This window comes from Vulpes vulpes, chromosome 3, assembly GCF_048418805.1.
Source record: "Vulpes vulpes isolate BD-2025 chromosome 3, VulVul3, whole genome shotgun sequence".
Taxonomy (NCBI): domain Eukaryota; kingdom Metazoa; phylum Chordata; class Mammalia; order Carnivora; family Canidae; genus Vulpes; species Vulpes vulpes.
The window spans coordinates 113,571,542-113,598,964 of record NC_132782.1 but is presented as its reverse complement, the minus strand read 5'-3'; the positions used below and the strand labels follow the sequence as shown (position 1 = coordinate 113,598,964).

Genomic DNA, 27,423 nt, shown 5'->3' with positions numbered 1-27,423 from the left:
TGCTTCTTCCTCTGCCTGTGTCTCTGCCTCTCTTTCTCTCTCTGTATGACTATTATAAATAAAAATTTAAAAAATAAAAAAAAAGACACACTGTTGAGTTAGGAAAGTAATTTGCACAGTGGTGGTTACAGGATGACATGGTTTTGGCATAAACAGTACACAACTGGTCCTTGGCGGGGAGCACACATGTGCATACAGTCTGGAGGTGCGCACCACCCCAACCACGATTCCAGCAGCCTTCGCATGAGTGTTCTACAGAGAAAACCTACTTACGGGTCATATGTCTAATAGGAAATATTTTTTTTTAAAGATTTTATTTATTCATGAGAGACACAGAGAGAGAGAGAGAGAGAGAGAAGCAGAGACACAGGCAGAGGGAGAAGCAGGCTCCATGGAGGGAGCCTGATGCGGGACTCGATCCCGGATCCCGGGGTCATGCCCTGAGCCAAAGGCAAAAGCTCAACCACTGAACCACCCAGGAGTCCCTAATAAGAAATATTTTTAAAGGGGAAAAGAATAGAGCATCTTCTACTGACCAGACGCTCCGACGGTGAGGAGAGGCAGGGAGGTGATGGGCACTGAGCCGGGCAGGCGGGGGGAGAGCCCGGCGTGTGCCACACGCATACGCCACCAGCCAGCGCTGCCCCCGGGCTCCCTAGCGCCACTGCTGCCCCACTCCCCCCATGCAGCACACATCTGTCCACAAGGCAAATGTGGGTCTACGCAGGGCAGAGCAGGAGACTGGGCCGGGGCGACGCCAGCACAGCTGTCCAGGCTCCGATGCAGCCGGCAGCTTGGCTTCTGACATGCCTCCCTCTTGGGCTGCGTTCCAACCCCAGGTGCGCCAGTCGGTGGGCTACTGCCCCCAGCTTGACACCCTGCTCAACTACATGACCGGCCGGGAGACGTTGGTCATGTTTGCCCGGATCCGGGGCATCCCCGAGCACCACATCAGCGCCTGCGTGGAACAGGTCCTCGATGACTTACTCATGTACACTTTCGCAAACACGCTGGTGAGGACGTACAGGTGAGGCCTTCCCCTCCACCGGTGAGATGCGCTCTCGCCCTTCTCAGCACAGGGCGAGGCCCGTCTGCTCCGGGCTGGGGGCAGCTGTGCAGTCCATGCCACCGTGGAGACAGGTGGAGGGCCACCTCCTAAGCACAAAAGGGTCTGTGGCCTGGGCTGCCCCGAGGCACTGCTGTGTGGCCCGGGGCAGGTAGGTGGCTGAGGATAAGCAGACGGTGTCCCGGGTGTTACCGTCCTTCACTTGGCAAAGGGCCTCAGGTTTTGGTAGCCTTGCATTTCAACCACTGTCTGGGGTCTGTACTTGCTCTGTCTGGGGTCTGTACTGCTGATGTCCTGCTGAGAGGCCGGGGGTGGGGGTAGGGGTCTTCCTCAGTCTTCTGGGGCCACCCACGTGTACCCCGACCCTTAGCTTAACCACCAGGGCCACGCAGAGCCAGTCCCGAGCCTCCCCCTTGGTGTGTGCAGCACCCCTTGGAGGTGGGTGGCTGTATCCCACTCCCAGGACTGGGAAGTCAGAGAGGACTGGGGGGCCCAGAGGCAGTCCTTGGCTCTTCCCTCCCTGGTGGCTTTGGTTTCAGGCAGGTGTTTGTCCCTCCTAGCATCTTTTGAAGATTAAACAAGTTAATACTCACAAAGTTTACAACAGCCCCGTGCACACTGTAAATGCTATGTGTTCATTTAAAAAAAGTTGGCTAAATGGCCCTCTGTCCTTACCTGGCCATAGAGACCCTCAAAGAAGACTCATTCATGGACCAGTGCCTCCCACAGGGCCATGATTTATACACTGGACAGACAAGTCACGATGCCACCTTACAGGCGGGCAGTGGACCTTGAGAGAGAGAGGCGCTGTGTGTCTGTAGTGGGAGGCTGGGCTACTGCTGATTGTTGATTGCCACTCACCCCAACCTTGCCCACTCTGCTCCCAGTGGCGGCAACAAGCGTAAGCTGAGCACTGGCATTGCCCTGCTTGGGGAGCCTTCGGTCATCTTCCTGGACGAGCCATCCACCGGCATGGACCCCATGGCCCGGCGCCTGCTCTGGAGCACTATCTCACAGGCCCGCGAGTCAGGCAAGGCCATCGTCATCACCTCCCACAGGTAGAGCCAGGGTCTCTAGGGGTCAGTGGTAAGAGCTGGGACGACGGCTGGCTGGGTGGGGCCAGGCGGGCAGAAGCCCTGGCCGCCGCGGGTGCAGATGCTGTGAGCAAAGGCCCCAGCCTAGCCACGGGGGCCACCCTCTACACGTGGGAGTCAGGAACCGTTTGATCTGGCCACCGAACAAGCCCCCTCTGTGAGAGCCTCCAACGCAGTGGGCAGGCCCCAGCAGGCCCAGCCCTGTGTCAGGCCTCTGCTCCCCTCCCCAGCATGGAGGAATGTGAGGCCTTGTGCACCCGGCTGGCCATCATGGTGGAGGGGCAGTTCAAGTGCCTGGGCAGCCCACAGCACCTCAAGAGCAAGTTTGGCAGCGGCTACTCATTGCGGGCCAAGGTCCGGAGCGACGGGCAGCAGGAGGCGCTAGAGGAATTCAAGGCGTTTGTGAACCTGACCTTCCCGGGTGAGTGCTACTGGCTGCTGCCCAGGGAGGGCATCCGGGCCTCGTCCCCGCCAGGTGCCACGTTGTCGCTGCCCCGGGGGAGGAGGGCCAAGATTCCAAGGTCCCCGGCCCTCCAGCCTGGCCCTCATGAGGAAGCCGTGTCTTCTTCCTGCAGGCAGCGTCCTGGAAGATGAGCACCAGGGGATGGTCCATTACCACCTGCCCGGGGCTGACCTCAGCTGGGCCAAGGTGAGCGTATACCTGGGTCTCAGAGGAAGCAAACCTGTGATGTCACCAGCTTTCTGGGGTGACTTGCTCTCTATTCTGCGTGGAAGCTGCAGTCTAAGCTGGTGCATTTCCTCTTCCCATCCCCATGGTAACGCTCACCCTGATTTCATAAAATATAAGGATGTGTAAGCAGGAAGGGGCCTCTGAGATCAACTCCTTCTGCCTCCTCACTTCACAGAGAGGGAAGTGGGTCCGGAGAGGGGATGCCGCAGGCCCAGGGTCCCACAACAAGCTCAAGATCCAGTGGGGCCTCTGCCCACTGGCACTGTTCCCGGCTGGTGCCTTTCCCTGAAACCTTAGGAAGCCAACTTCCCTAGGACTGACTCCTTGGAAGGTGCTCTGGGGGCAGCTGAAAGAGATGGGTCTTCTGGGGGCTTCATCACACCCCAAGACCTTCCCTCTTTCCACTCTCTGCTGCCTCCTCTTCCCCCTGTCATGCCCATCGTCCACAGGGGCCTCCCTTCTTCCCAACAGGTGTTTGGCATTCTGGAGCAAGCCAAGACGAAGTTCATGCTGGACGACTACTCTGTGAACCAAGTCTCCCTGGAGGACATTTTCCTGAGCTTCACCGGCTCTATGCCTGTCACCAAAGAAGAAAACAAGCACAAGCCAGCAGAGGATTCATCAACCTCACCCCCTCCCTCTTCCTCCCAACTTCCCTCCCAGCCTCCCTCTCCACCTGCCTCCCAGCCTCCCTTCCAGCCTCCCTCTCCACACCCCTCTCCACTTGTCTCTCCCTTCCCTCCTCCCTCCCCTCCTCCCTCCCAGCCTCCCTCCTCTCCTGCCTCCCAGCCTCCCTCTCCACCTGCCTCCCCTCCTCCGTCCCAGCCTCCCTCCCCTCCTGCCTCCCAGCCTCCCTCTCTTCCTCCCTCACCACTTCCCTCAGTTTACTCGCAAAAATAAAGAGTACACAACCTGCCACAGGCTGCAAGGAGTACAAAAGCAGCTTGTAGACTCAGTGAGCTCAACTCAGGACCGAGGTGACTCCCTGCCAGATTGGGGCCCCTCACCTTAGAGGCCTGGTGGAGAACCTAGTTCCATGTCAGTGGAAAAGGATCCCCTGGGTCCTATCTGGGTGGCCCCATGGCCTCTAGACCTGGCTGTGAAAGCAGCCTCAAAGGAACATCGGCCACGTCCTCTCACAGTGCAGCAGCCTGGGGCTGACTGCGATTGTCATGATGTACCTTCTAAAGGCAAGGGAATAGGTTGACGAGTTTGCTACCTAAGTCTCAATTTTTCGGTGTTTCAATATTTGGATTTGTGAGGTTCCACTTGTTCTCTGCCCTGGTCTCTACAAATATCAGGAGTGAGCCTGCATGTGATGGTTGCATCAACCCATGAAGTATTATTCAGATGAATAACCTAAAACTTAGAGATATTCATCAACTTTCAACAGCTGACAGGTAGCGCCACGATTCAACTGAGGTAGAGGTTCTCAAAGTGGGGTTCCTGAGCAGCAGCTTGTGAATCATCCAGAATCTTGCTAGAAATTCAGATTCTCCGGCCCCACCCTAGACCCACTGAATCAGAACTATGTGGGGTGAGACCCAGCAATCTGTGTTGTAGGGACCCCACGTTGACAAGTACTTCTGAGGCAGCTCAGGTGTGAGAGCCACTGAGCCCAGGCCTGAGAGCCGCAGGGCCAGCCTACGCGCCCAGACGGATGGGGCCATGCGCCTTTGTCACAAGCATGCTCCTCTGAGACGTGCCTGTCACAGGGCCTTTCTCCAACATGGTCCCACCAGTCCCTTCTAAAAAGCCCTCTCGGCTCTTCCTCTGCAGCTAGGTCTTACCCCCTCTTCTCAGCCAAGCTCTGGAGGAGTGGTGTCTACTGTCTTTGACCAAACTTCTACCTCCCATCACCACTCACCCAACTTGACAGCACTGTTCCACCTCATGTTCCACCCGAGGTTTCTCCATCCTCTGCAGAACATCTGGTTCTCCTCTCCTCTGAATGGTGGGATTGCTCTGGCTCGCAGAGGCTTCACTATCCCCCCAGCCTCTGTCCCTGTTGTCCTTGAACCTTTCTCATTCGCCCCACCCCCACCCCATATCTTCAATGGCCACCTTCTTCCAGCCAGGAACATCTCTGACCCTCAACAATCAAGACCTTCCCAATGAGTTCTCCCATCCTGCTGCATGGGTGCCCCATGGTAAATGTGCTCTTCTCAGCCTCTGGCAGTGGCTAGTCACCCCACGGGGCCCCCAGGGCTCTTCCTGCCAGGGTGACTATGCAGGTGAGAGCGCACAGCATGGCCAAGAAAACAGCACTGGTTTTCTGAAAAAATAAGAAAACATGACCTCTGAATAAATAAAATGATGGGGACATAAATGACAAGAGAGAGGACAACTGAGGGACGCCGCTCTGGACTCCCAGGAGGCGAGTGGGTGTGGGGACCAGGGTTTATGACCCTTTGAAGGCGCTACAGTAGTCTAGGCTGGAAGGGTGAGCCCCTGCCCTGAGGGAGACCAGCAACAAAGTCACAGGGGTGCAGGGGAGGAGGACGACACAGTAACAAGGCCGACACAGTAACCAAAGGTGCCAGGAAGGACGAGACACCTGGAGGGTCCACCGTGGGTTCTCCGCGGGCTCCAGGGTGCACCAGGGGCCGCCCGGGCTTCCTGTGCGCACGGCCTTGCCCCTCCCTCCTCAACCCCGACTGCCGGGGCCTGGCCCCCGGGCTCTGGGACACGGGGACCCTCCGACCCCGTGTGTGACCGCTTGCTTCTGTGTCCCCCGCTGCAGACTAGCGCCTCGCGCTTAGGTGCGCGACCGCCCGACGGGGACGGGGACGGAGACGGGGACGGAGACGCGGAGGGGACGGGAGGGGAGCGCGGCAGACCCGGGGCGCGCAGGGGGAGTGAGCAGAGCGTCTCCGGGAAAAGCGCCGCGGCGTCCTCTGCCCGGCGCTTCCGCCGTGGGGTCGTGCCGGCCCGAGGGACGCCGTGCTCGGTGTGGCTGGCGGCAGCCGGTGGGGCCGGCGGGCACGTCCTGCGGGGGCACGGCGAGCCAGGTTCGCGTCCCTGAGGGTCCCGCGCCCCGGTCCACGGGCGGCTGCGCGCGCGGCCTCGGGGTGAGCGCCAGGCACCGGGGCGCGCGGCGGAACCGCCCGGCCCACGCGCGCACACGCCCCCGCCGGCGCGGCCCCGCACGCTCCCCGGGCGCCCCGCCCCACTACCGCCCTGGCCGGGGAGGCGGGGCGGCCGCGCGGGCCCCGCCAATCAGCCGCCGGCGTTCGAATTCGCGTCCCGGCGAGGCCAATGGCGAGCGCCCGGAGCGGCGGGTGGGCGGGGCGGCGGCCGGGGCCGGGCGGCTCTGGGGCGCGCACCCCCCGCGGCCGGCCAATGGGAGGGCCCGGCGCATTTGAAAACTCGGGCGGGCGGCGGGGCGGGTTTGCGCCTGCGCGGGGCGCGCCGGATTGACGGCGGCCGGGGGCGCGGGCGGTGGTGGCGGCGGCGGCGGCGATGGGGAGCGGTGGCGGTGAGCCCGGGGCGCGGGGCGGGCGGGCGGGCGCCGAGCGGGGCGGCTCGGGCCCCTGGGCCTGGCGTGGGGGCGGCCCGGGGGCGCCCACCCGGCGCGCGGTTTAAATGCCCGGCGGCGCCGCGGGTATGGACGGGCTCGGGGGGCCGCCCGGCGCGGGGGACGAGGACAGCGCGGCGGGACCTCCAGGTGCCCCGCGCGGCCTGTTAATTGCCGTGGGCGACCCCGGGGCAGAGCCGGTCGGGGCAGGAAGGCCTGCGGGTCCCGCGGGCGGGCGGGAGCAGGGGGCGAGCGGGGCGAGGGGCTCCCTCGGGGCGGTCCCGGCGCCCCGACCAGCGCGGAGGCCCGGCCCGAGCGGAACCGCCGTCCCCAGTGGCCGGGCTCCCTGACTACTTGCTGCTCGCCCTAAGCCCTTGAGGAGTTTGAATGAACGACGGTGCCTGCCGAAATTGGCGAAGCCCTCCTCCTCTCTCTAACCTTTGTTCGGGCCTGGAAATGAGGCGGGTTCGTTGGGGGTGGGGTACGGGGACCGTTCGGGGGTCTTCAGAGACAACTTTGCACTTCAGCCTGGCTCCTTCCCAACACGCCCCTGGACCGCTCTGCTCTGCTCTTCTTCCTCAGTGATCCACTGTCGGTGCGCCAAGTGCTTCTGTTACCCTACAAAGCGGAGAATAAGGAGGAGACCCCGGAACCTGACCATCCTGAGTCTCCCTGAAGATGTGCTCTTTCACATCCTGAAATGGCTTTCTGTTGGGGACATCCTCGCTGTCCGAGCTGTAAGTTGCGGGAGGAGGAAAATAGCGCCAGCCCTAGCTTGTTGACCTCACAGGTGGTTTACACCATCAGGGCTCAGGGCTCCGTGTTCTTAGATGTCAGAACAAAATCTTGGCTACAGAAGAGGGCAGAGGCTATAAGGAGGAGGATGGTAATAGACATCTGAGGTTGTTGCAATCTGCAGGAAAATAGCGAAGCTGAAACAGTGCAATATGTTTTGAATCGCTTTGTTGCAATGTTTGTTCTCACAGAGAAAGTAGCCTACAGTGGCAGTGAAATGTTCACCTCTTAAGAAATAACATAGTATTAAGAAAGAGCAAAAACATATCCTGGAGGACTATCACCTGTGATGTTGAGCATTGAAAGGGACCCTAGGAGGTAGTTTGCAGAAACTCCCCTAGTGCTGACTTACTCAAGGGCATGCACAGCAAATCAGTGGAAAAACACCCAATGGGAACCTCCCAAACCTGCCTCCACCGTGGTCATAATATCCACGGATGCTGAGTTTTTAATGGCGATGGGAACTTCAGCACACGAAATGCTCACCTGTGCTCAGGGCTCCCAGCTGGGGCACTTCCTGCCTCTGCCCAATGTGGTGTTAATTTTTTTGGTCTTTTCCTGAATTCTCTGCTGTTCTCCAGGCTCCAGCTGTGTTCCCACTAGCAAGGCCCCAGGGAGAGGAGCACAAAACAAATTTCTGTTACACTTGCTCCTGTTAGATCCATTTCCCTGATCCTAGGAGGTATATGCCCTGACAAGTGTCACCACCCCTTTCTCTGCATAGATGCTCATTCTCCCTTCCAGGACCACTGGCCTTGCCTTGAGAGCCGCAGAGAAACTTGTTCCTTCCGTGTATTCAAAACAGCTATTACTTTGATACACGGGTTCTTTCCCACAGGGATGGGGAGTTGTCATCTGTCTGTCCCATGGTCAAGATCTCCAGGAGCGGGGCTTCTGGGGGGTCCCTTGATAATCCCTGCCCCACCCCACTTCCCTTGTTCCACAGGTACACTCTCACCTCAAGTATCTGGTGGACAACCACGCCAGCGTGTGGGCATGTGCCAGCTTCCAGGAACTGTGGCCTTCCCCAAGGAATCTGAAGCTCTTTGAAAGGTATCTGTGCACCTGAGGGCACACAGTTCCCCAGTGTGCCAGCCTGCGTCCCAGCACCTGACCTGGGAACACTTTTCCTTATCCCCCAGGGAGTGACTGAGGGCTGGCAGCGTCACCTGTGGAGTCACATGCAGCACAGTCACTGCCATGCATGCCACCAGCACAGCCTGACTCATTAGTCACTGTCATGCTTCTGAAGGGTCTCACTTGGGCTGGGACTAATCTGCGTGACTCAAATGCAAGTCACCTGCATGTGGAAATTTTACTCAGCCCTCCCTCTTTTTTTTTGGTCAAAAGTATATGATTTAACTCCTCTTGCATTTTAGTCTGTGGCTGATCCCAATTCCTGCCGGGGTTGGGACCCAGGGGGAGGGATGGAGCAGGAGTGAGCCCCTCAGCCTGTGGGCCCCAGTGTGCCAGTGGTTCCAGACAGGCTGCCTGAGACATAAGCGACGTACTATATACCGTTCATCCTCTTAAAGTGTGCAACTCACTGGTTTTTCATAGATTCAGAGTTGTGCAACCATCACCACTAACTTTAGAACATCCTCACTACCCCACAGTGAAGCCAGGACTAGTAGAGGTCGACCTCGGTGTCCACTCCCTATTTTCCCTGCAATTTTCCCAGCCCCTGGCAACCCCTAACAGGAGCCCCTGCCCTCCTGTGTGTGGATTTGCAGGAGCCCCTGCCCTCCTGTGTGTGGATTTGCCTCTTGTGGACATTTCATGTAAGTGGAATCATACCACATGTGTGTGGCCTTTTGTGGCTGACTTCTTTGGCTTGGCACATCATTAAGGTTCAGGTGTCACGGTTGAGTGGTATATGACTGTGTTACATTTAAAAAATCCTCAGTTAAAAAACAAGTGTTTTAGCTTCAAGTGCCGTGTCAGACAACATCAGGTGACGCTGTGTTTTTAATGGTCTAGGGCTGCGGAAAAGGGAAATTTTGAAGCTGCCGTGAAGCTGGGCATAGCCTACCTCTACAATGAAGGCCGTAAGTCCTTGCGGGGCTGGGCTGGCCTTGCCCCGCTGGGTGCTGAGCACGTAGAACAGGCATGAGCCCTTCCCAATGGGAGCCATTCAGTCCTTATTCTTGCTTGTCCGGCCATATGCCTCTCCCCTTGTCCACTGGACCCCGCAGGTTGTGTGTAGGTGCTGGGCCCTCTCCTTCCTTGGCCGCAGTTCATCTGTGCTGACTGGGGTAGCAGTCAAAGGGTTCCTGATTCTACAGGGTATTAATGACGCAGTAGCCACGGCTCCAGGGGAAGGCAGGTCAGAGCCAGCCTGGTGCCTGAGCTTCTTCACCCCTAAGGACCAGGTGGTCCTTGAAAGAAGGTGCATGGCCTTCTCTCCCGGCACCGGCCTCTTTGCTTAGCACACAGAACCAGGCCGCGTGTGTCTAGTCCCAGCTCCCCAAAAGCACAAAGACTGGGGATGGCTGCTAGTTTTCTGTTTCTAAAAGATCTGGTGTCTTACTGAGAGAGCTCCTGCTCCTATCTGGTTGGCAGGATTGTGGGGACCGGTAGAGATGGTGAGCAGTCCTCCTGCAGGCTCCAGAGAGTGGGCTTCTCTGTCACACAGTGGTTCCCAGACAGAATTCACGAGCCCTGCGGCTCAGCGGCCCAGAGTGTACAGTCAGGCAGTTTTTAGTATGTTCAGAGCTGTGCAGTCATCACCCCCATTCACATCTGGAACATTGGCCCAGAAAGAAACACTGTACCCACTAGCAGGGGTTCAGGCTATAGCTCCCCGCAGGAGGGGGGCATGTGCCGCCTCCAGGGGGGCACCTTCCCAGACCTTCCCAGACCTTCCCAGCTTAGGCTGCTGGGAGGACCTGGCAGGGACATGTGATTCACAAGGTAGGAAAGAAGGGGGAGGAGCCCTGTCTTGAAGGGCTCCGCTCTCATTAAACTCCAACAACTTCTCACTGTGTGAGGTTGTAGACTTTTACAAAAGCCTGTGGGGAATTTTGTGCACCTGTCCTTTGGACCCAACTCAGGCTTACGTTCTCCACAGTGTCTGTGTCTGATGAAGCCCGTGCGGAGGTGAATGGCCTGAAAGCCTCTCGCTTCTTCAGCCTCGCTGAACGACTCAATGTGGGCGCCACGCCCTTCATCTGGCTCTTCATCCGCCCTCCGTGGTCGGTGTCTGGAAGCTGCTGCAAGGCCGTGGTTCACGAGAGCCTCAGGGCAGAGTGTCAGCTACAGGGAGCAAGCCCTGGCGAGGGACACACGGGAGGCTGGCATGCTGGACGGTCCGAGCCCCATAGGGTGAGGAGACACTGGACCGTGTAAGGCCAGGTGCCTGAGGAATGTGGAGGTGCAGAAAGTCAAGAGTGTGGGTGTGGGGGCATCTGGAGATGAGTCAGCAGGGGGGGAAGGCTCAGAGCTGGGGCTCCCCAGGGAATAATAAGAGGGGCTGGGCTGAAAACCCGTGACAGCTGAGAACGCAGGACCCAGGCTCCTGGAAGCCTGGAATCAGGAAGTGCCTCTCGGTGTGGGGTTGGGGCCAGGTGGGGGCCTCAAGAACACATGGATGGGGGAGGGGGATGGGCTGGAAGCTTCCTTTCTGCTGATAATCACACTCCCCACCCTCCTTGTCCAGACTCACAGAGCATCTCTGCTACACTGCTTGGGGAGAGTGCTCAGTCTCTTCGAGGTGAGTCCACCACCCTGGGTCCAGTGGGCCTGCCACCATGCAGCACAGGACTCTGTTTCTGTGCTACCTACCTCTCTGGCCATTCCAGATACCATGGACCAGAGAGTAAGTGGGAAGCAGCAGTACCCCTCCTGTTGTGCGCGGTGTAAAGGCAGGCTCCACCTTTGAGGAAACCTCCACACCCCACCTGGGAGGGCCAGTGTGGAGGGCCCAGCCAGACACAAACCTCATGCGGGAGGAAAGGAGCCTGTAAGGGCAGAGCTCTTAAGCTCGCTGTCCCGGTGCTGGTCAAAGCACACATCTTAAGTCGTTTCCACTCTTGATTTATTTATCCCCTCCCCCCCAAAGATTTTATTTATTCATGAGAGACATAGGCAGAGACACAGGCAGAGGGACAAGCAGGCTCCATGCAGGGAACCCAATGTGCGACTCGATCCTGGGACTCCAGGATCACCCCCTGGGCCGAAAGCAGACGCTTAGCCGCTGAACCACCAAGGCATCCCTCCACTCCCGACTTAGTTAACTCTGTCAGGAGAAAAGCCCACGAATATGATTCCAAGAGGTCCGAGGAGAGACGGTAGTGGCCAGTAGAGTCTGGTGTTCTGCAGAAAGCGGGGTGAAAGAAGCCACTGTCTGGGGTCTGTTGTAGGATGAAGAGCGGAAGCAGCAGGCGCAGGACCTGTTTGAAGAGTCTGCTAATCAGGGATGTCTGGTCAGCTCATACCTCCTCTGGGAACGAGACAGGAGGACGGACGTGAGTGGGCCGGGGTCTAGGGAGGGGAGGATTTGTGTTGGCCAGAGGTGCCATCTCCAAATGGGCCCTTTGGCAAGGTTCCGTCCATATGGGAGACCCTTGTGCTGCTCCTGGAGCCCCAGGAGCCGCTGTGCAGGAGCCATTCCCAATGGCTGCCCCCGGCAACCTCCGTCATTTGGATGTAAGGGGCTGGGAAGAAGGCTGACCTGTGGACCCCCTGGGGGTGTTGGGAGGAACATTTAAGAATTGATGGGTTGGTTCTGAGTTTTTCCAGAGACACAACTATATAAAAGCATGGTGACTCTCTTGCACTGACAGATGTCAGATCCTGGGCGATGCCTCTACAGCTTCCGGAAACTCCGAGACTATGCTGCCAAAGGCTGCTGGGAAGCACAGGTAAGGCAGGAGCTGGCCTTTCTCCTTCTACCTCTTCCCGTGGGGACCATGGTGGCAAGATCCCACTCATAGGCAGTAGCAGTGGCTCAGGGCCGGCGCCAGAGCTTACAGGAGCGTAGCTGTGGGGTGCGCAGGGAGGGCGGCCTGGGGGTGCTTCCTTCATCTCTGCCCTTTATCCTGGCGCCTCCAGGCCCCCTGCCCAAAGCCAGCCCGGCTGCCCGTGCACCACATTGCTGTTAGCCCTCCTGTTGCTCCCTGAGGGTGCCGGTAGCTGGGGCACCTGGGAGCACATGGGTGTGTGGAACGTTTCCTGGCTCTCGTCATTTGACCGGCTCAGCAGGTCACCCAGCGTTAGAACCAGGGCACGAGGGATTTGCTGGCGGTGGTCTCCGGACGCTGTCCCGTGGCAGCTATAAAGAATCATTGTTTAAGACAAAGGCAGCCCCTCTTTGCTAGGCAGGTGCAAACTCACTCTTGTCGCCCCATCAAGGGCGTGTTTGAGAGTTATCTACCCTAAAAGTGAGGGAAGAAACCACAGAGCGGGAGGTGGCCCAGCCTGTCACAACACAGTAACGTTTATGTCCAGGGCAGTCAGTGAGCTTAGAGAGACAGAACTGCGAACAGTGCAGTTCCCTCAGAAGCTCCAAGGAGACATGAGAATAGTAACATTCCAGTAAGTGTCCCAAGGGTCTCCGTGTGCTCCTGGAAAAGAGGAAATAGAAACAACTGGTCAAAGCTCAGAGCAGCAGCTGTCCCGCCAGTTCCCAGGGGCCCATCTCTTAGCAAGTAACATGTACATTGTTTCTTTTTTCTCTGCGTGAGCCTGGATAGCTGTTAACTTCTGAAAATACGCATTCTTCACAAGGCAGTGTTTGCTGGGAGAGATGTGATAAAGCAGCATTCTCTTAGCTCGTATCAATATCCGCGGCTCTTGCAGAAGCCTTAGCAGGGCCGCCCCTGTGGCTTGACCACATGAGTACCGATGTGGCTGCACAGAGATGTTCCACAAAGGGATCAAACAAATCAAACTCTGGGAGGAAGAACAGGTGAAACATGCTTACAGGTGTTTGTATCATAAGGAACCACGTTGTCTTGGGTGAGCAGGGAGAAAATAAAATGCATGTAGCCATGGTCAGGAATGCGTAGACACAGTTACAATGCATAGAAACATCTGGGAGGAAGTATCTAGAAATGGTTGCTAGTTACCATCAGAGGGCCCAGAGGTGCCGGGGGCCTGGGCAAAGTGGCAGGCACAGCTCAGTAAACCGTTGCACCTAGCTACCTGGGCAGATGTCGTTAAGCCCCTCATGAGAAGGGAAACTGAGGCACACAGTGGTTTGTTTGTTGTTTTTTTCTGCCCCCCCCCCAAGTTTGCCTGTGGTGTTCACACAGACTCAGGTTTTTGTTTTTGTTTTTTTTTAATTTTTATTTATTTATGATAGAGAGAGAGAGGCAGAGACACAGGCAGAGGGAGAAGCAGGCTCCATGCACTGGGAGCCCGATGTGGGATTCGATCCCGGGTCTCCAAGATTGCACCCTGGGCCAAAGGCAGGCGCCAAACCGCTGTGCCACCCAGGGATCCCCAGGCTCAGGTTTTATTTATTTACTTTTTTTTTATTTTTTATTTTTTTTAAATTTTTTATTTATTTATGATAGTCACAGAGAGAGAGAGAGGCAGAGACACAGGCAGAGGGAGAAGCAGGCTCCATGCACCGGGAGCCTGATGTGGGATTCGATCCCGGGTCTCCAGGATCGCGCCCTGGGCCAAAGGCAGGCGCTAAACCGCTGCGCCACCCAGGGATCCCTAGACTCAGGTTTTAAAGGCAGGTCATCTGAACCTCCAACCAGTTTTGGACACTTGGCTACGCTGAGTCCATTGTACATGTTTTGTCCCTTTTTAAAGTTCATTTCCACGTGATGTGTTTATTTCAAGATGAGTAGTTAAAACGTGAACCATGCTGTTTCCACAAGGCTGAGAAGGTGTAAGCACCCCCTGTACCCACACGTGTTGCCCCCCCGCAGCCCGCGGCTTTGTGCTCACATGCATGTCTGTCCGCAGCTGTCTTTAGCCAAAGCCTGTGCGCACGGAAGCCAGCTGGGCCTGGAAGCGAAGGCCTCCGATGCCGTGGTGCGTCAGCTCTTCCAGACGTCCCGTGCCGTTGGCAAGCAGCAGGTCTTCTCCGTGCAGAAGGGCCTCAGTGACACGATGAGGTGAGGTCCTCGAGGCGAGCATCTGCTTGGGAGGGTGGGAGGAGGCAGGGTGGCACCGGGCCTGGGGGGTAGGGTGCTCCCTGCCCTGTTTCCCTCTAAGCCGCCACCACTGGGTGCCCTGGGTTAGCAGCCACGCTGGGACCCCCGTACGTGTGCACATTTCCTAAAGCCAGTGATGTGATGGCCCTGCTATCACGACTCTGAAGAGAAAATGTCCCCATGAGCATCCGTGCTCCAGTTTTCCTCTTTAACCCTTGGAACGTGTCCAGCCATTTTTAAGGATCTTTCTAAGATGATGGGATTCGTACTGCCAGTTTCAGAAGCCAGAACCCCACCTCCTCGTTACGCCTCCTCGTATGAGCACCGATGTGCTGCACCAGGGTCCAAGGCCACCAAGTGCACCCGCAGTGGGGAGCTGTGCCCTTGGCATGGCCTCCCGCCCTGTGTGCCCTGCCCCTTTCTGCATCCCACTCCGTCACCGGATACACTAGAAATATAAAGTAAAGTGGAAAATGTAAATGATTTTATAAGCTTCCACAAGATTTCAAATAAGCTTTGGAGGGGCACCGGGGTGGCTCAGTTGGTTGAGCGTCTAACTCCTGATTTTGGTTCAGGTCATGAGCCTGAGCCCCATGTCAGGCTCTGTGCTGACCATAGAGGTTAAGATTCTCTCTCTCCCTCTCCCTCTGCCCCTCCCCTCTACTCTCTAAAAAAAATTAATTAATTTAAGATGTGCTTTATATTTGTAAGGGGCAGGCTCTGGCTGTACTCCAGCACTCATGGCAAAGCCTCTGTAGACGTTTGTGTTTAAAAAGATCATGCTGGGGCTCCTGGGTGGCTCAGTGGTTGAGCCTCTGCTTTCTGCTGAGGCTGTGATCCCAGGGTCCTGGGATCGAGTCCCACATTGTGCTCCCCAGAGGGAGCCTTCTTCTCCCTCTGCCTGTGTCTCTGCCTCTGTGTGTGTCTCATGAATAAATAAAAACCTTTAAAAAAACAAAAAAGAGGATCATGCTTTCCCCGGAGAGGCTTGATCTCACACACACAGTGCAGGGAAGCATCATCCTTTATTCCCACATCAAACAGCATCAGGCCATTGTCCGTTTGAACCCTGGGCTGGTGCCCGTGGCTGTAGCCCCCTCTCTCCCACTTATCCCCTTCCTGTGAGAAGGTGGATCCTGAGAACACCTTGCCCCTCTCACTCCACCCTTTTTTGGGACCGTTGTTCTGTTTTGGGCCGTTTTCTGCTTTTCAAGAAGTAATAGGATTTTATTGAAATATTAACATCACTGCAGTCTTTGAGTTGAACCTCTTTCCATTTTTCTCTATATCAGGTAACAGCCACATTTTATTTCTTAAACTGAGTTATGTTTGCCGTGTGACGGTTATGTATGTTGATTATGATTTAGCCATTTTGAAGGGTTGGGCTTTTTTAAAAATATTTTTTTCTTTTATTTATTTATGATAGTCACATAGAGAGAGAGGCAGAGACACAGGCAGAGGGAGAAGCAGGCTCCATGCACCGGGAGCCCGACGTGGGATTCGATCCTGGATCTCCAGGATCGCGCCCTGGGCCAAAGGCAGGCGACAAACCGCTGCGCCACCCAGGGATCCCGGTTGGGCTTTTTTTTAAAGATTCTGTTTATTCTAGAGAAAGAGCAGGAACGGAAGGAGGGCCAGAGGGGGCCAAGGGAGAAGCAGGATCCCATTCCCCACACCACCCCCACCACTGAGTAGGAAGCCTGACACGGGATTCTGATCCCAGGATCCCAGGATCATGATCTGAGCTAAAGGCAGACTTTTTTTTTTTTTTTTTTTTAAAGATTTTATTTATTTATTCGTGAGAGACAGAGAGACAGAGACACAGGCAGAGGGAGAAGCAGGCTCCATGATGGGAGCCTGATGTGAAACTCGATCCCGAGACCCCAGGATCGGTCCCTGGGCCAAAGGCAGGTGCTAAACCACCGAGCCACCCAGGGATTCCCTTGAAGATTCTTAACCGAATGGAGGAGACCACCCCCCCTGGAGACCACCGCCCTGGTTGGTTGGTTGGTTTTTACAAGTCAACCATTAAGATCGCTAGACCTGGTTGGGGGAGCTTCCTCTTCTGTTCCCAGTATTGGCTGGTTTTACCTCAGACACCTGACGCTCGCACATCTTCCTGCTCCTGGGTGGAAACACAGGCTTTGTCTTCCTCCCGTTCTGTCCCCCCACCCCCAGCCCCATTCCTGCCCCCGCAAGCTCCACCACCCCGGCCCGCCTTTCCCTCCTTCCCTCTGCCTTTGACAGATGCTTCCACCTGGCACCTGGAACATTTGCCCAGAACCCGGCAGCATTATGTTTCCTCTCTCCCTTGCTTCTGGTCTCTCATCTGTCCTCTGCTTGAAGACAGGGGTCTCCTCTCCTTTGTTCAGAGAGGTGTCTACCAAACTTGGGCATCCTTGCTGTGGCACCTGGCACTGCAGTGTGATGTCTGTGGCCCCAGTCCCGGGTTTAGCCCTGTTGAGCAGGGACCCATGTCATCTGCTCCATCGGGGCAGTGCCCTGCTTGATGCGTCCTCTGTTAGCTCAGTTCTGACTCTGCTCTGCCGCCAAGGGTCGAGATAAATGACCCCTGTAGATGAGCTGCTTCTCTGGGAGGATGCAGGTTTGCAACAGGGCCAAAGGTCTTGCCACCTTCGAGTGGCTGTTCTCCAGTCCTGGGCCCTACAGGGTGGCCCCACCTTGCCCTTCCTGTGTCTGGACTCATCCTGTACCTGACAGCCCATATGGGAGAAGGTAGGGTCCACAGACATGTGAGCCCAGCCTCCTCCCAGGGCAAGGTCGGCCACTCCGCTGGGCCCATCACCTCTGGCAGAGACCAGTTCCTGGGTAAATCAGCCATGCTGCGGATGACCCACTCTCTCCCTCAGGACAGATGGGCCGGGCAGGAGTGGGACGGTCACCCTCGTTTCTAGGCGTGACGCTCTTCCTGCAGGTACATCCTCATTGACTGGCTGGTAGAAGTTGCCACCATGAAGGACTTCACGAGCCTGTGCCTTCACCTGACCGTGGAGTGCGTGGACCGGTACCTGCGGAGGAGGCTAGTGCCCCGGTACAGGCTCCAGCTGCTGGGCATCGCCTGCATGGTCATTTGCACCCGGTAAGGGGTCCCTGGGCAGCAGGGTCTGCGAGGTGACCCGCGGCAGCTGGTCCTGCCAAGCTCACAGGCTGGCTTGTTGGTAAACAGCCTCCGGTGTCCCCCCTCATCAGATCAGATGGGGGTCTGAATGTGTGCAAGCGGGGTAGCTCTCCCCATGTGAGGACGGCAGAACGGACCCTTGGCGAGTGGGCAGCCGCTCATCCCGGCATTTGGGGAACCCAGAACATGGCCTTGCTCGGTCAGGCTCAGGCTGGGTCCCTCCACCCCAACTTCTGAGGGTGACGTATCTGGGAGGGGCCCAGTGGGCTGCCCTCTGGGGTCCTCCTGAGATCTTGGAAAGACCACTTCTCAGCAGTTGACTTGCTGAGCCTATGTCATCAGAGACCCGCAGTTAGTGGGTCTCATGCCCCAGCCAGCTCCCAAAAGACCCCACTCCAACCGCAAAGACAGGGCACTTCCTTCCCACACAGCTGCCGGCACCCCGGGCATCTCTGACTTTTCATGTGGAACCATCTTATGTTTTACCTAAATCTGCTCTCTCTTAACCAGTACCTGTCTGCCTCAGTTTTGCCTTTGGAAGCATCTTGTGTGTCCTTGTTTTCCCAAGCCGGACATCCCCGCGTGGCCTGCCACTCCCCCCGGGCAGTGTTCACAGACCGGCCTTGAGGGTGAGGGACAGGCTTGCCACACCCAGTGCTGTGAACCCAGACACATTGATCCTCTGCTTGTAGCCCAGAGGTGGGGGGCCAGGCTTATGTTGTTGGGGTGGTTTTTCTATGTCATGAGGTCATGGAAAGCCCTACCCCGGTGACCCCTGAGGCCACCATATCCACCTTTGCAGCCAGCTCAGCCACATGACCGTGATGGGAACTGGGAAGTATGGTCTGTGGGAGACCAGTGTGGTCTTGGGGCTGCAGGCAGGCTGCCATGTGCCGACTTCAGGTGTGCTCAGGGGACCCTGCATCCACTAGAGGTGGTGGAACAGGCCTCTCCTCCTCCCCTCTGAGGAGCATAGTTAACGTCCTCACAGTCAGAAACCGAGCTACCGGACTACCAGCTGGCTAGCACTGAGATGCCTTCTAAAGATCCTAGAGGCAGAGATGCCACACCTCCCCTCGGAGCAGCACCTGTCACAACCCTCTGCCTGAGAGCTCCAACACCCAGCCCCATTGGGCCCACTCCTGCCTCATGCTTCGCGCCCTCCCCCCCCCCCCCCCCCGCCATCTCCCATCTTCTCTCTGTCAAGTGGACAGCACATGCGGCAGCACAAGCGTCCCCGGGACAGAGCCGCCACAGCCTTGGCCCTGCTCGCTTGCCCTCAGGCCACTGGGCCAGCGTGTTCCCTGCTAGTCGGGTCTGCTGGGTTGCAGAGAACAGGGTGGCTGTCTGCCTAAGGGACGGTCAGGATTCCCGTGGCCATACCCTGTGCTGAACACAGACCTTCAGGCAACCTCCAGCTCTGCTGGCTCTCTTGCCTCCCGGGTTTAAGCTCTTGTTCATGTGTGCTCCATAGAAGCTGGTAGGATGCTCAGCCCCCTAAGAGGATTGACCAGTCATGTTTTTTGTGGGTGCCTTTTGCAGAAACCTCCTTATGCCTGGAGCCTGGTCACTCCCACTGCTGGCACCAGTCCCACTTCCTTTGCAGACCCTTGGGACAGGGTCACATAAGCTCTTCAGTTCCTCTCAGGGGCTGCAGGCAGCCCCATACACTCTTTGCCCCCCTGCCAATGCCTCCCATTACTGGGGCCTAAAATGATCGCTATCTCCAGGGAAAGCTGACTCCATGCTCAGACTCCAATAATGTTCTAGGTTCATCAGCAAAGAGATCCTGACGATCCGAGAAGCTGTTTGGCTCACAGACAACACGTACAAGTATGAGGACCTGGTGAGGATGATGGGAGAGATCATCTCGGCCCTGGAAGGGAAGATTCGAGTAAGTGGCCATTTGCTTTTTCCTTCTAAGTCAGTCGAGGGGCACCTGGGTGGCTCAGTGGTTGAGCGCCTGCCTTTGGCTCAGGTTGTGATTCTGGGTCCTGGGATCAAGTCCTGCATTGGGGTCCCTTCAGGGAGCCTGCTTCTCTCTCTGCCTATGTCTCTGCTTCTGTTTGTCTCCTATGAATAACTAAAAATTTGTTTAAAAATCTTAGCAAATAGGGAGACGCCCGGGTGGCTCAGCAGTTGAGCATCTGCCTTGGGCCCAGGATGTGATCCTGGAGACCCGGGATCGAGCCCCGCATCGGGCTTCCTGCATGGAGCCTGCTTCTCCCTCTGCTTGTGTCTCTGCCTCTCTATCTCTGTGTCTTTCATGAATAAATAAAATATTTTTTTAAAAAATCTTAACAAATAAATCAGAGTTGAAATCATGGGAGAGGACAGCAGGAATGTTGAGCTTTCCTGTTCTGGAAAGTCCTCCTGGACCCAGAGAGCCTGAGACCAAGGCTGCATCTGGTCACTGCAAAACCTGGTGCCAGTGTGAACATTGTCTGGACCAGACACTGTGCCTGCTGGCCAAGGACCAGCCTCCCCGTTGAGCGGGCAGGTGAACCTCTACATGCCAAGACCTCATGTCCACCTCCCCATCCCGTCCAGGTCCCCACTGTGGTCGACTACAAGGACGTCCTGCTGACGCTGGTCCCTGTGGCACCGAGAACCCAGCACCTCTGCAGCTTCCTGTGCGAGCTGTCCCTGCTGCACACCAGCCTGGCTGTCTATGCTCCAGCCCGTCTGGCCGCTGCCGCCCTGCTGCTTGCAAGGCTGACACATGGGCAGAGTAAGGAGCTTGCGCTCCCGCCAGCCTCTCCACAGGGGCTTAGCCAGGGACTGGGGATTCCCGAAGTCAGGAGATGGGAAGTGATTCTCACATTCAAGGGGCAGGGAGAGAGAGAAGCATGCCCAGCTCCTGGATGAGGAGAAACCAGAATGAACTAAAAGCCCTTCTGTAGGGATGAGGTTAAAGGATGGTTCTAGTGATTTCCTACACTGTTGACCGTGAGCATGCAGGCTTCCTAGATGGGGTGTGTTTAACTCTGAGCTCCAGGAAACTCTGCAGCAGATCCGTGGGGGCCATGGGGTGCGAAGGGGCATCAGAACGGCCCCGACACCCCTGCTTTCCTCCCCAGCACAGCCCTGGACCACAAGGTTGTGGGACCTGACTGGGTTCTCCTCTGAAGACCTCATACCCTGTGTCCTGAGCCTTCATCAAAAGTGGTGAGTCCGTCCAAAGAAGTAAGTTCCCCCCAGCTGCCATGGGGGCTCCATCCCACGTCCCTCGGGGGAGCTCACATGCACGTCAGGCCTATCAGCCACATGCAGGCCTCCCAGCAGCGTGCTTTGTGTCTCACCGTCGACATTTAGAAACGCCAGGCCACGTTGCACCTTGCACACATTTTTGACATTCGATGCGCGTGTGGCAGCTGCTCCCCACCCAAAGCTCATTCCACAGGCAGCAAACGGTAATAGAAACGTGGAAGCTGGCTGCCTGGGTGGCGGTAGTTGTACTGTGGGGCCAGTTGTCCCCTTGCCCAGCAGCTGCGATGCTTCATGCCGCGGCCCCGCTCCTCGTCCATTTGCTCTGGTGCCCGCTCCTGACGCGTGCCTGCCCATGGGGCGTCTGCCAGGCCATGCTCTCTGTCCTCTGCCCCCGCGTGAAGGTCAGGGAACTCCTTGGCCCGTCTGCCGACGCTGGCAGGATTGCCAAGGCATCCGACTTGAGCCCCAGGACCCCCAGCCCCCCGTGGCTTGTCCAGGCTGGACCCTCTTCTCTGGGCCATTCCTCCTCCTCATAGATGCCATTTGCTGCCTGGTGGATGTCCCTCAGCCCCGGGGCCAGCCGTTTCCACTGTTCCTCCCCACGTCCCACCGACTCTGGAGGCCTGTGCTCCCCTCGAGTGCTCATTCCCCCAGCGGCTCCCCAGATTACTGCATCTGAGGAGTCTCTTCTTCGTACACCTTCCAGGAAGAGATCAGAACTCCCCTGCGGGGCCCAGACCCCTGGGAGCAGCCCCTTCTCGGGCCCCTGCGCTGCTGCTGGCCGCGCCCTGTCCTGCTCCAGCCGTAGCGAGCCTGGCAGTGCGTCCTGGAGCTGGCGTGTGCTGTGGCCAACTCTGTTTGCTCTTGTGTCTACTCGCAGCAGACAGGGAGCTCGGGCAAAGGCCGATGGGTCAGCGTGTGTGTGGCTGACCGCTCACTCAAGGGGTGCAAGCAGCCTTCCTGGTACTGGCTACCAAAAGTTGTCATAGGCTGTTCCCCTGCCCCTGCCCCCAGAGTTGCTTTTTATTTTTAAGTCAGATAACTAGAAACATTTGTTTACCAGCTAAACTTTTTTAGGCATACAATTCACACTCAGAGCTATGCAGCCATTGCTACGGTCAGTTTTAGAATCTTGCACCACCCTCAGAAGAAACCCTGTACTCGTGGTCACCCATGCTCCCGTCCCTCTAGCCCCTGGCTGCCACTCCCCTGCTTTCCATCTCTGCAGATTTGCCTGTTCAGGACACTTCATAGAGGTGGAGTCCTGCATCAGGTGGCCTTTTGTGACCAGCCTGTCACCCACATAGTGATTCCACCAGAATCCCACTTCACTACATGGGTAGGCCGCATTGTGCTTGCTCACGTGCACATTGTGGACAGCAGGGCTCTTGCTACCTTTTGGCTGTTGTGAACATCCGTGCACAAGTTTCTGGGTGGCCATGTGTTCACATTCCTCTTGGGGATACGCCTGGGAGTGGAGCCGCAGGGCGCCCCACCTGACCTCCCATCGCTAGGCTGTTTTTGAAGACATAGCGTCCCCTCTTGCTTCACTGAGTGGAGGCTAAAGTGGAGTGTCTTGGGCTGAGGGTGCCGATGCCTCCTGCTTGGAGCCCTGCACGTGCCCCCGTCATCCCTCACGTGTCCCTCTGTTTGCAGCTTCCATGATGATGCCCCCAAGGACTACAGGCAAGTGTCTCTGACTGCCGTGAAGCAGCGATTTGAGGACAAGCGGTACGAGGAGATCAGCCAGGAAGAGGTGCCCACGCCCCTGCCCGCTCCCAGAGGCTCGCCCCTCCAGGCCCCGTCCCTCCCGCTAACCCTGGTCTCCTTCCAGGTGCTGAGCTATGGCCAGCTGTGCGCAGCTCTGGGGGTGAAGCAGGGCAGCCCAGAGCCTGCGTCTTTCCTCAACACGGGGGACATTCATGCCTTCCTCAGCTCTCCGTCGGGAAGGAGAACCAAGCGGTGAGTGAGCCCTGTGTCCCTGTGTCTGTTGACCCCTGCGTGCTGGGCCTGGGTTCCCTGGTGACCCCTGCAGCTGTCTGAGGGGTTCCTAAGACATAGTAGGGAGAAGCAGCCGGTCCCACAAAAAATGAAGTGGGATTGAATCCAGACCTTGGTTCCAGGGCCCGATCTCCACTGTCAACTGCCCTGTCCTCCCCAGCGCAGCTGTCTGTCTCACTTTAACCTATGCCCGGTGAGGGAGGGTGGCCTTGAGCACAGACTGAGCCCAGCGCAGGCTCTGGTCCTGTGGCACCTCGGTCACTTGCTGGCCACACTCCACAGTGTCAGTCACTCCCAGCCCTGCCCCTGCTGCCTGATTCTTGCTCTCCATGCTTCCCTGGCTGCCCTCGTCTCCTCTCTCGTCTGCTGAGCATATCCCACACCTGCCCCCCCTCTCAGCACCCTGGCTTTACCACCTAGAGTAACTTGCCCTTCCCACCTTACCCACCCGAGGAACTCTCGCTGCCCTTGCCAAGTCCAGGTGGGCAGCCTCTCCCGTGCTACTCCCCGTCCAGGACCCGTGCCAGGAGCTTCCTAAGGGCAGGTCACTGGACAGCTGGGTCGGCCCTGCACACAGCACACCCGGCAGGCCGGGCAGGTGCAGAGGACCAGGCTGGGCCTCCCACCCCGCTGCGCATGACCAGACTCCTGGCTCTCCCACCTCGCAGGAAGCGGGAGAACAGCCTCCAGGAGGACAGGGGCAGCTTTGTCACCACGCCCACCGCCGAGCTGTCCAGCCAGGAGGAGATGCTATTGGGCAGCTTTCTGGACTGGAGCTTGGACTACTGCTCTGGCTACGAGGGCGACCAGGAAAGCGAGGGCGAGAAGGATGGTGATGGTGAGTACCATGGCCTGGAGGCCGTCCACATGCCGCCTTGGAGGGTCAGGGGCCCCACACATAAGCACGCGTGAGAAGACCAGAGTCCCTAGAACACCAGAGTGGGGACGGGGGCCAGGGTGGGAGTGCCCTCAGCCCACAGGGGCGGGACAGATAAGACCCATGTCCAGCCCCAGCCAGGCCTATGGAAGGGCCTTACCAGGGCAGGGAAGTGGAAGAGGCCTGGTCTGGAATGCACAAGAACTTTCTAGAACATTCTGTGAGATGTGCCACTCACTGCCCTTTTGGGCTGTGTGCCTCGTGCACCCCCTCCCCCCAGGGCTGCCCATGGGAGGCTCTGTCCCTGTGTTCTTGGGTGGCTAACCACACAGGAGGCCCAGTTCAAGCAGTTTCTGTCAACCTTGCGATTGCTTGCTTCTGTGCCTACCTGGGGAGTAAGTAGATTATAGATGACTAGGTTGTCTTTCTGTGCTCCAAGTCACGTTCAGTGCCACTCTCTTATTTCTTACCCAAAGGAGAGCAGTACAGGGGACTGTCCAGTGAGGTCCAGGACATGTGGCCAAGAGCCACGCCTGTCCTGGCCAAGAGCTGGACCCTGGGCCACTGGGGGCCCTGACTGGGCAGGGGGGGCATCCCAGTGCTCACAGTGGCTGGATCCCTCACCCAATGTCTCCCACAGTTACAGCCCCCAGCGGCATCCTCGATGTCACCGTGGTCTATCTGAGCCCAGAACAGCACTGCTGCCAGGAATCAAGTGACGAGGAGGCCTGCCCAGAGGACAGGGGACACCAGGACCCACGCACCTGGGTACCAGGCCCCCAGATGCCTCCCACCCCAGAGCCCGAGCCTCAGCTCTGCGGCACGAGGGAGCCAGGCAGGGACAGCATGACCTCAGGGTACTCCTCCATCAGCAGCGCGAGTCCCACAAACTCAGTGGACGGCGTCTCGGGGGGCCCTCCCCAATCTACCTCAGTGCCGTCCCCAGGAAGCGACTTGAGCACACAGCTTTGCCACCATCATGCCAAGAAGTCATGTTTACAGTGTCGCTCTCCAGGCCCTCCGGAGAGCAGCGTTCCCCAAGTGAAGAGGAAAAGCCTCTGCACCCACAGCGAGGAAGAGGAAGAGGGGGACGTGAGCCAGGCTTGCTGAGGCCGAGTGTGCCCACACTCGCCGTGGGATCGCCTACGGAGGGAGGCTGCCACTGCACTAGTGAGCCGTGGGGGCGCTGGGGATGGACGCCACCTGCACCCCCAGTGGCTCTCACACAGGGAGCGCACAGAACACAGGACGCTAAGTTTCTTTCTCCAGGGTAGTCCCGTGTGAGCCGTCAGAATGTCTAAATCAGAACAAAAACTCAGATTCTTCCCTTTGGAAAACAGCCTCAAAGCAATCATGCCACACCCTGTGAAGCCCATCTCGGTGTCCTGCTCTCTCTGGGGAGCTTGAGCCCACGTCCCGATCTCCCAGTCCCAGGGAACCCTGTCCCAGGAGCCAACGGCTTCCTCAGTGGGGCACACATGTGACCAGGTGGCCTGGCACAGCTCCCCTCCCAGCATCTATCTGGTCTAGGTTCTGGGGGGTGCTGACAGCTCTGAGCACAGCAGACCACCTCGGCTCCCTTCCTGAGGGAGCCCGGCCCCTGAACCCTGTTGTGGATGACATGAGACCCCCAGTGGGGGGGGGGGGCTGACATCTTGGCCCTGAGCTCCCTGCCCACCACACTCAGCTCCTTCTAGAAATTTGCCCCCTCCTCCAGAGCCCATTCTCTGCCCCCAGCGGGTGGTGTCTGTATGAACGCCTCTCTTTGCACTGAATTTCTAGGCCATTTCTTTTCCTGTGTTTATTTCCATCCTTCATTCTTCTGAGATGGAAACAAAAGAAAAATTAAAGATAGAAGGCATTAAATTTTTAAATAGTGACTCAACTTTATTTAGGCTCAACTTAAAAGAATGTGTGATTCAGACCCCTCCGTGCTATCCTGACGCTTCCCAGAGAGGCCCCATAGGAGAAAATTAAATGTCCTCAGTAACAGCTTAGGTGACCACAGTGCAGAAGAGGGAGATTCAAAGGGCCTGTCCCCACCTGTTGGGGGAGGTGGACCTACTATAGGTTCCTGAAGCTCCCCCACGCCTCCCACCTCCTGGGTGCGGCAGCCAAAACAGTGGAGGGATCTGCTCAAGACGAACCCTAACCACTGAGATGTGTGCCTGGCAGCGATAGCTTGTGTTTCTTCTCAACACATCAGGAACAACCACTGCACCAGGCCAGGAATGGACCAAAAGGATACTGACTCAGTGACGGCTCTTCTGTGTGCTTGTGCGTACACGTGCGTGGGTGCTCTGCGGGAACTGTCCTGCTATTGTAAGAGCATTCTGACCCCTTCTGCTTGGGGCATGGTTGGGACAAACCTTTCCTGTCCCTGTGGGCCCCTGGGCATGTGTGAGCCTCACTAGCCTCACCTATAAGCTGGGGCCATAGTACCTACCTCACAGGGGTGTTGTGGGGATTAAATGTGATGAGGGCAGTGGCAGCTGCGTGACGTGCATGTCTGAACTGCCCGCCTCCTTGTCTGTGGCCCCTGGTCAAAAGCCCAACTCCGGATGAGTTTAAACCACCCTCTCCCGGCCAGCACCCAAGACTACTCCAGTGGGGACCTAATGCCACCTACCTGTGCTGTCAACGCCTCTTCCTGTCCCCTCCTCCCTCCAGAGAATCTAGTTTTAGACAGGAATGCTGTCAGCCTACCCTGACAGGGCACGGGCAGGAGCCTAAGCCCCAGGCCCCCACCCTGGACAGTCCCAGGCAGCTTGGGCCCCCAGCTCCCCTTCTGCTATGAAACGGACACCTCTCCATCTTTATTATTTTTTGGATTTTATTTATTTATTCATGAGACAGGCAGGCTCGCTCCCTGCAGGAAGCCTGATGCAGGACTCAATCCCAAGACCCAGGGATCACACCCTGAGTCAAAGGCAGACGCTCAAACACTGAGCCACCCAGGTGTCCCAACACCTTGCTGTGTTTAAACCACCTCCCCCATTCCCAGCGTGTCACCCCTGTGGCTCCCCCTGAGACTTCTCAGCCCCTGCAGGGTTTATGGTCCTACTTATTAACGGCAGTTAAGTGAGGCCCTGCTGCCTTCATCACTCCTCCCCACCCCGCCCCGCCCAGCATCTGTCCCCACACCACCCCCACCGCCAGCTGTCCAAGTAACGCTCCCATCCCCATCTTGTGACCTTCTTGGGACAGCATCCCATTGCTGCTATGACACCTGGCTCTGTGATCCCTCCACCTCCCTGGGCTCCAGCTCCCGTTCCGACACCCGTCCAGTCCCTGTCTATACACACCTGCCCCAGCTTGGACCATCTTGCCTGACCCATTGTTCTCAAGTCACAGTCCCCAGTCTCCAGATTCTGGGACTTTCACGTGCCTCTGCTCAGGTGCCTACCTAATGCCACCCCTGAATACCATCACCTTGCCAGTATGTGCAAAAACGAACACGAACACGCCGGGCAGCCTGGGTGGCTCGGGGTGTAGCGCCGCCTTCAGCCCGGGGCGTGATCCTGGGAACCCAGGATCGAGTCCCACGTCGGGCTCCCTGCGTGGAGCCTGCTTCTCCCTCTGCCTGTGTCTCTGTCGCTCTCTGTGTCTCTCATGAATAAATAAAATCTTTACATTAAAAAAAAAAAAAAAAACGAGCACGTCCTCCTTCCTTGCTCTGCCCCCAGCACGCACATCATCCTCACCTCTAGCGACCGTGACTTCGGAGGTACCTTGCCCGGTGGTAGGCCGGCGGTCCGCAGGGCAGCTCGGCCCGCTTCAGGGCGCCTTCAAGGACAAGGTCAGCCGCAAGCCATCCCAGGTACCACCATCCTCCCAGGCTTCCAAACCAGAAGCCCGTGCACCACCGCAGGACCCTCCGCGCCCCGAGTGCAGCGGGGGCGGGGCCTCGGAGGCCGGATC

At 57.5% G+C, this 27,423-nt stretch overlaps 2 protein-coding genes and 1 long non-coding RNA gene across 3 annotated transcripts in view; 2 read left to right on the top strand and 1 right to left on the bottom strand.

Annotated features, from left to right (window-relative positions):
- The window catches only part of LOC112909126 (ATP-binding cassette sub-family A member 17-like), a 64,496-nt gene extending 60,722 nt beyond the window's left edge, over window positions 1–3,774 (top strand). The window contains exons 24-28 of the mRNA XM_072751301.1: window positions 840–1,027; window positions 1,954–2,124; window positions 2,391–2,581; window positions 2,736–2,809; window positions 3,323–3,774. Of these exons, the coding sequence (XP_072607402.1) occupies window positions 840–1,027; window positions 1,954–2,124; window positions 2,391–2,581; window positions 2,736–2,809; window positions 3,323–3,751 (1,053 nt within the window). The 3' untranslated portion in view covers window positions 3,752–3,774. The remainder of the gene's footprint in view (window positions 1–839; window positions 1,028–1,953; window positions 2,125–2,390; window positions 2,582–2,735; window positions 2,810–3,322) is intronic.
- Window positions 3,775–6,238: 2,464 nt separating this feature from the next.
- Window positions 6,239–25,993, top strand: CCNF (cyclin F). The gene is made up of 17 exons (XM_072753983.1): window positions 6,239–6,329; window positions 6,951–7,105; window positions 8,110–8,216; window positions 9,144–9,211; window positions 10,234–10,487; window positions 10,822–10,875; window positions 11,525–11,629; window positions 11,948–12,025; window positions 14,085–14,236; window positions 17,211–17,375; window positions 19,185–19,308; window positions 19,965–20,145; window positions 20,495–20,582; window positions 22,281–22,380; window positions 22,459–22,586; window positions 23,294–23,463; window positions 24,143–25,993. The coding sequence occupies exons 1-17, from the start codon at window positions 6,314–6,316 to the stop codon at window positions 24,610–24,612; spliced, it is 2,415 nt and encodes an 804-aa protein (XP_072610084.1). The 5' UTR covers window positions 6,239–6,313; the 3' UTR covers window positions 24,613–25,993.
- Window positions 11,183–27,411, bottom strand: LOC140598329 (uncharacterized). The gene is made up of 3 exons (XR_012000662.1): window positions 27,207–27,411; window positions 14,067–14,258; window positions 11,183–12,727 (listed from the first exon to the last, which is right to left on the bottom strand). It is a non-coding gene; the product is annotated as an uncharacterized lncRNA (long non-coding RNA).
- Between the last annotated feature and the right edge of the window lie 12 nt (window positions 27,412–27,423).

What these genes read in the sequence shown, in the direction of transcription:
- CCNF (XM_072753983.1), top strand. An exon ending in AAGGCTGACACATGGGCAGA is followed by an intron (nt 20,146 to 20,494) that starts GTAAGGAGCTTG and finishes TTTCCTCCCCAG; the next exon opens with CACAGCCCTGGACCACAAGG. An exon ending in TCGGGAAGGAGAACCAAGCG is followed by an intron (nt 22,587 to 23,293) that starts GTGAGTGAGCCC and finishes CCCACCTCGCAG; the next exon opens with GAAGCGGGAGAACAGCCTCC.